The sequence below is a fragment of the Mytilus californianus genome, unplaced genomic scaffold (genome assembly GCF_021869535.1).
Source record: "Mytilus californianus isolate M0D057914Y unplaced genomic scaffold, xbMytCali1.0.p SCAF_9, whole genome shotgun sequence".
Classification (NCBI taxonomy): Eukaryota; Metazoa; Mollusca; class Bivalvia; order Mytilida; family Mytilidae; genus Mytilus; species Mytilus californianus.
This window is the reverse complement of record NW_026262745.1, coordinates 57,561,108-57,571,102: the sequence shown is the minus strand read 5'-3', so window position 1 is coordinate 57,571,102 and position 9,995 is coordinate 57,561,108. Positions and strand designations below refer to the sequence as shown.

At 35.6% G+C, this 9,995-nt stretch overlaps 1 protein-coding gene across 1 annotated transcript; it reads left to right on the top strand.

The window, feature by feature from the left end:
• Positions 1–321: 321 nt before the first annotated feature.
• Positions 322–9,637, top strand: LOC127715014 (uncharacterized). Its single transcript, XM_052221040.1, has 2 exons — positions 322–705; positions 9,267–9,637. Exons 1-2 carry the CDS (start codon positions 372–374, stop codon positions 9,515–9,517), a joined length of 585 nt encoding a protein of 194 aa, XP_052077000.1. The 5' UTR covers positions 322–371; the 3' UTR covers positions 9,518–9,637.
• Positions 9,638–9,995: the final 358 nt, after the last annotated feature.

Below are 9,995 nucleotides of genomic sequence, written 5' to 3'. Positions count from 1 at the left end.
TTGCCAAAATCATCGCATTTTAACCAAAACTTATGCTAATTTACATGATACATGTAATTGACCTTTTGACGACAATATCGACATCAAAACAACAGTAAATTAAAGCAGCATCAATCTTAAAAAGCTTGAGAACCTTATGATATTTTATCCCAACGTTTGCATAAAGTTTGGTTTAGGTTCAATTATATTTTAGGGACTAATTTAGGCTTTACAGGTTTACTCTTTGAATCAAAATTGTAAATTTAGTTACAGTGGCGGAGATATTTGTGACAACTGACAAAGCTACCAACAACATACTTCTGGCAGATATCGGAGCATTTCAAAATGAGGATAAATATCTTATATTTAGTGTAAAAGGTTGTCGGGACGCCATGTTTATACTGTCCTCCCACACAAAAGTAGCACCTCCATATTATCATATTATCATTGGTGGATATGGAAACACACGGTCTACCCAAGCCAGACGGATAAATGCATACATACCTTTGAAGGAATACTTTTCTTCTGAAATGGATTGTTATATTTACAAGCCATTTTGGATAAGTTGGGAACGTGGTATTATTGAAGTAGGGAGAGGAAATGTAATTGGTGATAACGTTTTCCTGTCTGCAGTTGACCACTGTCCTTTCGCTATAAAGAACATTGAAATAAGCACTGGTAAAGATGGCGCAACAGTGGATTGGACTATTGTTCCTAACAGTACTAGTAAGTAATTGTTTATTTCAACACCATAGAACTATCATGCGGGTCTTGAAAAGGGGTAGGGGTCTTCATTTCCGTATCCTTTAATTTTGGGCCGTTTTTTCTCTATTCAATATTTATTCTGCCCATTTTTCTCTATTATTTATATTTTAGCAGCTCATTATATTATATTCTTTATTTTTTGGCCTATTTTTCTTTAGTCTTATATTTTGTTTGTCTAGATTTCTGCGGTCCTGGCCCAATATTCCCTATTCGGAAAACCCAATCCAGACCCTCTATCACGTCAATTCCAACTGGTGTTCCACTCATTGTCCAATGTCTAATTCATTCTGCAGTTAAGGTTGACTAGTGTTAATATGAGTGTACTAGCTTGATGTTTTTTTACATTTTGTCATTTCGAGGCCTTTTATAGCGGATTAAATACGTCATCCCGTTTCCGGGACCAGATGAGATGTTCGTGCGCATGTGTAGCTTCAGTTCGTAGCTTTATTTCATAGAAGGCAGACGTGGTCTGTATTTGTAGCTTCTATAATGAAATATTTTATTACTATAACTACGAGGTAGTTATTATTTATTGTTTAATCGAGTAAATAAACTCGAGAGGTTTATTGTTTATTTTAATTTTATTTATTTTTCTCTGTTGTAAATTTATGGTAATTAGACCGATTTACGGCAGTTGATATTTTTTAGTTACAATGGCGGACGCCATGCTCTCTAAAACTGATGCAAAATCTTTGAAGAAAGGTTCTAGTGCTTCAAATGAGGCAAAAGGAAAACACTCTAAAAGAAAAGCATCCGGTGATGATTCTCGTTCCAAGAATGACGATACAAGTAGTAGTAATGGGGCGAAGATTGTCAGCTCTGGCGAGGCCGGAACTGTTACTTCACGACAAAAAAAGGTTTTAGTCAAAATACTAGCGAAGCTAGCAAAGAGCCCACTTTAGCTGATGTTTTTTTCAGTCCTGAAAAATATACAGCAAGAACAGAGTTCAGAAAAAACTGATTTCGTGTCTCTCAAGCCTATGGTAGACGAGTTGTATTTTGCTGAGCCTGAGGGTTACGATGAGAGCCAGGGTGCAGACCCTGAAGGAGCTTATGATGAAAATAATAATCATGAAATAATGATCATGTTGTAGATGCTGAGGTTGCAGAACCTCCAGCTAAAAAACAAAAAAAAAACTGTTGACAAAGAGGGTGACAATGTTTTTAAAGCTGCTGCACAAGCTTACAGGTCTAAAGATAATGTAGATACAAGTGTAGATGACACATATAATTAGCTGATACTGTTAATGAATTTTCCCGTGAGGGAACTTCTGATGAAAAATACAATGAACTGATGAAATCAGTGGCTAGACCAGAGAATTGTGTTTCTCTTACAAGAACTAGAGTTAATCAGCTTATTTGGGATTTACTCTCTCCTCAAACTAGATCCTTTGACTCAGTTATACGACAGCATGAAGAAACTGTTGTAAAAGCATCTTGTAACATTACAAAATTGTTAAACATGTTGTGTAAGCTAACACAGAGGTTCTGATGATTGTACCATTATGGGAATCTGTCCTTAGCTTTCTTATCCAAAACCTTTCCCGAGCAAGTCTGTCGGCCCTTGACCAACCCTCGTTGTGGTCTATGATTGTGATTGTAAGGTTTTTGAGATCAGCTTTGGCGTGCCCAGGTGATCTCAAATGACGACTTACAGGGAGGTCGGGCTCGTCCAATTATTTAACCTTAGCCCAAATTTATTATTATTTTTTCTTTTCATTATAAAACAGCTATTTATTTGGGATGATAAATACGCAGCCTCTGTTTGACATATTTTACCAGCTTATATCGATCAGTGCTGTTTTTTTTGGGAATGTATTTACACGCAGTTGTTGTAACATCTTAACTGACGTCATTTTGGAATTTTAGAGTTGTGCCAGTTCATATCTCTAATTACTATTTTCATTTTAGGCATGTCTTTGAGTCGTTTTTTTGGAAATTTTAAAAATTTATTAGCGTCTCTACATATGATGTTCGGGTGAAACTGTTTCACTTTTTTTATTGTATAGAATTCAAGATTGCTATAGTTAAATAATCAGAACAGATTGATCTGATTCATTTTACATCGTGCTCATACTGATGAAGGATATCTGTTATCCGAAATATTTAAAGTTACATTTGTTCGTTTATTGTCATTTTTTGGTGATGTTGTACCCTTTTATACATGTTAAGATACATCTTTTAGTTTTTACTTTGAAATAAAAAAAAAAAAACAGAAACCCTAGAATCGTTTTCCTAACAACCTAGACAACCGAAAAACTTTTGTTGGTAATAATACTGAATAATTTACCTTTAACTTGTTTGCCATCGGCTATCGATAACAATGATTTTAATATGCTCACTCGAGTCTATCAGAGGCCTTCCAGTGGGGATTTAAATAATGATATTTTGTTACACATTTCGATACATAAAATGAAACTTTCTTTTCACAAAACATTAAAAGATTTATTTTAAATATTTTTTTATACCATCGCAGTTTCATTTTAAAGAATAATAATGTTCAGAGCTGATATCATTAAATAATCTAAAAATACGTTTATTCATTGTAATTAGGTTGATAGGGTTAATTCACAAAATATCTTATTGATTACGAGAATAAGTACTTCTACGTTGTAATCATTTTAAAAGAGTGGCCTACTATTTATTCAATGCATACATGTAGGTTTTGTTTGTAAAGAGTTTCGGATAATTAAAGAATCATTTTATTCTTTTGTTTAATACCTTGATTTTTTTTTTACATAAATCGATTCATTCATTCAGATATTTATCAGTTTGTCTTGGCTATTCAAGTCCTACACAACGTCAAACGAATTTGGTCTTTTTCTTACAAAACTTATATTCTTGTGATGTATTCTTTTGTTGAAGAATGAATGTTGCCCCTTTTTTTATATTTTGTCGTTTTTTTGTGTCTCAATGACGTACAAGACAACCGGACTACCCCTTTCTTCATGGTTTAAAAACATACGAGATGACATCAATACCAATTCACAAATTAAAAACCAATTCTTCAGAGAACAATTAGAGGTCTTTCCACCTCGATAATAAGAATGGAATTTAAAAAACAGTGTTGGAAAATGTCACTCCTGGTTGATGGTATTTTTTACTTCAAACTGATATAAAAAAAATAAGATTTATAGGTTCTTTTTCATGGGATTAGCCTGAAATAGGCAACTTCCGGTTAAAATACGGTCATTTCCGGTTGACCTGATAAATGATGAAATGCCTACAACCAAATGCAGACGACTTAATTGTTTTATAATGAACCAGTAAGAATTTTTAGCAAAGGTCAAAATCTAGAAAGTCAAATTGACTTTTGACATTGGCCTCAATTTTAAGGTCATAGATCAGTGATCTCAAATTGAAAGAACCCAGGTCAATCACTTGTATGGTTCTGGAGTAATACTGATTTCAAATACATAAGGGGAGAAAACTCCTATAAGGGTTGACCGAAACACTTTTACTTAAATAGGTCGAAGTTGCGCCCTATCGTAAATAGTTATTTGGCAAACACATCATATCATTAACTGTTACGGTTTCTTTTGAATAAAGATAACAAGCAAAATTCAAAATTTAGAACGACCTTGACCTTTGACCTTGACCTCAATTTCCTCCAAATGGACCAAGGACTTCATATCAAAAGACTTTAGGCCTCTTCGACTTTTAATGTATGAATTTATCCAACATATCACCTTTTTTAAATTTTCAAAGGGAAATAACTCCCATAAGATGTCATTCAATCACATCAGTTTAACTTAACTAAACCATTCTTAGGAGTAGACAAACAATTTGGTGGAAACATTTTGTTGAAATCTTTTACGGTTTCAGAGAAATAAAGATAACAAGAAAAAGGGGACCATGGAGATAACTCCTACAAGAATTAGTGTTCGGTTACACAGGGGGGGTTTTGAAATCCTCATCACTGTACAAAATCATTGGGAAAAAATCCTTTCGATATGTTGTAAAACAAAAAAGCATCTCAGACTGCAGAAGAAAAAAAAAAATATCAGAAGAAAAGCAAATAAATTTTGTATTGTTTAATGCCAAATATGGTCAAGACAGACAAAAAAAAGTTGGAAGGTTACATGTCAAAATAGAGAATGGAAATGAGGAATGTTTCAAAGAGACAACAACCCGACCAAAGAGTAAACAAAACAGCCGAAGGCCACCAATGGGTCTTCAACACAGCGAGAAAATCCCGCACCCGAATGCGCACTTCAGCTGGCCCCTTAACAAAAATGTGTACTAGTTCAGTGAAAATGGACGTTATACTAAACTCCTGAAAAAATAAATGAACTAAAATTAAAAAAACATACAACTAGAAGACTAACAAAGGCCAGAGGCTCCTGACTTGGGACAGGGGCAAAAAAAGCGGCGGGGTTAAACATGTTTAGTGAGATCTCAACCCTCCCCCTATACCTCTAGCCAATGTAGATTAAACAAACACACAGCAATACACCGCTACGTATTGTGCCAAAGTCGGGCTTGGGAGGGTGCATGTTATACTGATTTAACCCACTGGATTGTGTGCCTGCACCAAGTCTGGCCAGGGAGGGATTGCATGTTAAACTGGATAAGCCCCACTAAATTTTGAGCCTAACGTCCGGCTATCAGGGTTTTGTGTTGTTCCTTGTTGATTAAACGTCTATTTTTACTATTTATGGACAGGACTCGATGGTCTTTGTTGTTGTGGTTTCTTTTAATTTTCCTACCTTTTATCTTTTTATGTATTATTGTCGTATAACAGATCTAAAGTCGTTTAATTACGAAACTATCTGCAATATATTTAATAGTCCTAAACGTGCATGACAAATTTGACACTAGACGTAAAGCAAACAAAAATCAATATACCAATGTATCTAAAGTCACAACTGATACAACTTTATATAAAAATAAGGAGACGTGGTATGCATGATTGCTAATAAGACAACTATCCACCAAAGTTCAAATGAAGTGGATGTAAGCAATTATAGGCAACCGTACGGCCTTCAACAATGAGAAAAAACCATACCGTATAGTCGGCTACAACAGTCCCCGACATGAAAAATATGAAACAATTCAATTGAGAAAACCAACGGCCAAATCTACAACAAAACAATTAACGAAAAACACATTTTCTGCTCTTTGACACATTCCCCGTTTCAACTCTCAATTTTATTATAGATATAACTGCATATAAAAATAAGAATATGTGGTGTGATAGACAATCAGACAAATCCCGAACAGTCACCAACAGACGTTAGCAATATAGGTCACCGTACGACCTTCAACAATAAGCAAAACACACACTGTATAGCATGGAAGCTTCAAATGGCCTTGTTATGACAAACACGAAAGTTGAGTGGATGCAGAACAGAGCGAGAGAAAAAAACACTGATACCGCATGGAAACTGGCAAATGGTCCGCAATATTACTTTGGTCAACTCACTAACTTGAAATTAAAGACCTGGCGAATTTAAGTCCTTATCTATGGCTGAGATGTATGTTTAAAAAAAAAGGAAAATCAAGGTTTGTTTGGGCATTTTTATAATGCAAGTCTTGGTTTTAAATTATTTGCGAGTAAGCTTAGGTAGTCAATAACAAATAATCACTCACAGAAAGACGGGCAAATCCATTAACAAAAGAAAAATGAATATACGAACTACAGTGCACAGTATATCATATACATATTTTATTTGCGATCATGAAATGTACGAAGTCGTCCATTACTTTGTAAATTGGGTCGATTAAAAAAAAAGCTGAATACGTTTCTATTGCCAGGGGTTTTTCACAAGTATAGTAGTTAGCAGAAAAGTTCACCAAACTATACATTTTACCTATTATTGTAAATGCAAATTGCACAAGGCTTGATCCAAATAGTTTTTTTACTGTCTAATACATGTAACTTGCAAGTACGAAAAAGACAGGACAGAAGTATATTTTGTCTATATGTTTTGTATTTGCACACTTTTTAAAGTTGATCATGCATTCGTTCTAAAATAAAATTTTGACCAGATAAAAGTTAAAAGATGACATAATTGGACAACCGCAATTGTTAAATCGCTTTGACGTCCGAAAAAGATAATAATCAACACGTGCATTGTAACTTTAAAAGCCAGTTAAATCCTTTTTTTTGCTGAAAGAACGTGCGATATCATAAAAATTGATTATCAAAACATAACAAAAACACAAGTAAAGAACGTTTAAGTATTTAATATAAATCAAAACACAAAGGTTATTCCTGATTAGTTTTTCGAATTATTTTATTTAGGCGTTGAGATCCTTTGGTGACCCCACAGTTTAAATGTCTATAATAAGTACGTCGTGCGCAGTGGGCGTTACAGACGAACGTGCACCTAATCTGACCCAGTTAAGGGGATATTTTAGCGCGCCAATCAATGGTCTCGTCTACACTGTTATGCACATGATTCTATCTTTGATCTATTGGTTATTGCCTTTTAATGACTATCTATGGGGACATACCAGGGGCAGACACAGCCATTTTTAAAAGGGGGGGGGTTCCAACCCAGGACAAAAGGGGGGGGGGGGGGAGATGTTCCAACCATATGTTCCCATCCAAAAGCATTTATCGAACAACAATGGGGTTTTCCAACCCCCGACCCCCCCCCCCCCCCCCCCCCTGGATCCGCCACTGCATACTATCTATGTTGAAATTGAAAAATGTAAAGCTTCCACTGCAATTTAATTATGTCCTGCTTTTGGTCAATTTTTTTGTCATCTTACCATGTAAAGAAGTACATGTATAGTAAAATACCGCTTTATACCAATAAACATATTTACACCAGCAGCTACCATCTTTTCATTCTGGAGTCAAAGGCCTTTTGAAATCACATATTTTACAATGATACTAGTGAGTGATTTACAAAACTTCGTTAATGAGCTCCGTTTTACAAACACCTGTGATACAAGTAGTCAGCCAAAATAAACTATCAATTATAGATCAATTAAAAGGTTATTCGAGTTGTAAATATGTGTTAAATTGGATAGTCTATGAAAAGGTATATACTATGAAATTAAGAGCTCGGGGCAAGCCCCTCGCTCTAAATTTCATAGTATATACCTTTTCATAGACTAACCTAGACTTAAATTAATTCCATTAGTGAACAAAAATCAGTAAATTAGCCATTTCAAACTTAAAGAAATTAGGCACACAAAGGAAACAATTGAATATAATTTGGTGAGTCCATTTCAGCGACAGATTTAGGAAGCGTTAGTTCTAGAAAAAGAATCCACGGTAAATGAATAGCCTGACGTCACGACAATGGTTTAATCACATTGATTGTCTTTTAATTTAACTTAGAGTGGTAATACAACCTTTAACTCGACACATTTATGGGCCTTTTATAGCTTACTTTGAGGTATGGGTTTTGCTCATAGCTGAAGACCGCACGATGATCTAAAGTTTTTGATTTCTCGTTTGGTTTTTCGTGGAAAGTTGTCTCATTGGCAATTTTACCACGTCTTCTTATTTTTATACAAAACACTACTATAATTTGACGACAGTTAATAATATGCACACTACATATTATTAAACAGTAAACTAGTATATAGAATAACGGGAATTACTAAGAACATTCGACAGCACAACAGACGCCACCAATCCTCGTCACCCAGCTCCTCCTACACAAAACATTCGACAGCACAACAGACGCCACCAACCATCTACTCCCAGCTCCTCCTCCTACGTAAAACAGTCGACAGCACAACAGACGCCACCAATCATCTACTCCCAGCTCCTCCTACTTAAAATATTCGACAGCACAACAGACGCCACCAATCCTCTACTCCCGGCTCCTCCTACTAAAAACACTCGACAGCACAACAGACGCCACCAATCATCTACTCCCAGCTCCTTCTACTTAAAATATTCGACAGCACAACAGACGCCACCAATCATCTACTCCCAGCTCCTCCTACTTAAAATATTCGACAGCACAACAGACGCCACCAATCCTCTACTCCCTGCTCCTCCTACTAAAAACACTCGACAGCACAACAGACGCCACCAATCATCTACTCCCAGCTCCTCCTACTAAAAACACTCGACAGCACACCAGACGCCTAAATTATCTACTCCCGTCTCCTCCTCCTACTTAAAACAGTCGACAGCACAACAGACCCCACCAATTATCTACTCCCGTCTCCACCTCCTACTTAAAACAGTCGACAGCACAACAGACCCCACCAATTATCTACTCCCGGCTCCTCCTCCTACTTAAAACAGTCGACAGCACAACAGACCCCACCAATTATCTACTCCCGTCTCCACCTCCTACTTAAAACAGTCGACAGCACAACAGACGCCACAAATTATCTACTCCCGGCTCCTCCTCCTACTTAAAACATTCGATAGCACAACAGATGCCACCAATTATCTACTCCCGGCTCCTCCTCCTACTTAAATAACACTAAAAAAACAAACGCACAAACTTAGACAAACAACACACAAAACACACGTTGTTTCATTTTTTGTCAATGTCACAAATAATAAATGAAATTAAAGATTTTATTATTTCTTATTTCAGATCAGACGATTACCTCTTTGCAGAATAGTCCCATTATGTCCAGGAAACTCTACAGGTTGGCAAAAGACTGTCCTACTTTTGAACAGATACGGTCCATGAAAAAATATTCGATTGTTGAATGTGGATTGGAATGTCTCGCAGAGAAGGACTGCTGTGGATTTCGGTATTACAAAACAAGTGGACTGTGTGGAATTGTATCTGATATCGCTACTGCTAATATTGTTACTTCTTATCATAAAAAGCAACTGTAGATGGCGCTACGATTGTTGTACATATATACTGTGAACATAGACTATTGAATATATTTAACATTTGATGTAATTTTAATACTTCATTTATTTCTATAAAAACGTTTAACGCAGTACATTTCAAAATCCTCGTCTTTATACAATTCTTTCGCGTGATTATATCAGTTATTCCAATTACTGTTTTGACGCAATGTTTTCTAATTAACAAAGGTTTTGCGTTTAATTTCTTATTCTATTACTAAAACAAAGTAAAAAAAAATTTAAAAAAATTGTGGATCTCATGAGATATCTAAGCATGCTAATGAAGATTTGTCCCAGTGTGAATCTAATAGCAATTCTGTTATGTATAACAAAAATGGTTGTTAAAAAATTGCATAATTTTCAAAAGTGTGAAGAATAAATAGTTCGATATTGGAATCATTTATCCGTCTGATCCGCATTTCTTGACCGCTAAGTTACTTTCCCCGTGTATTATCCTCAG

What these genes read in the sequence shown, in the direction of transcription:
- LOC127715014 (XM_052221040.1), top strand. Translation starts at nt 372, where the DNA reads ATGTTTATACTGTCCTCCCACACAAAAGTAGCACCTCCATATTATCAT. An exon ending in TATTGTTCCTAACAGTACTA is followed by an intron (nt 706 to 9,266) that starts GTAAGTAATTGT and finishes TTCTTATTTCAG; the next exon opens with ATCAGACGATTACCTCTTTG.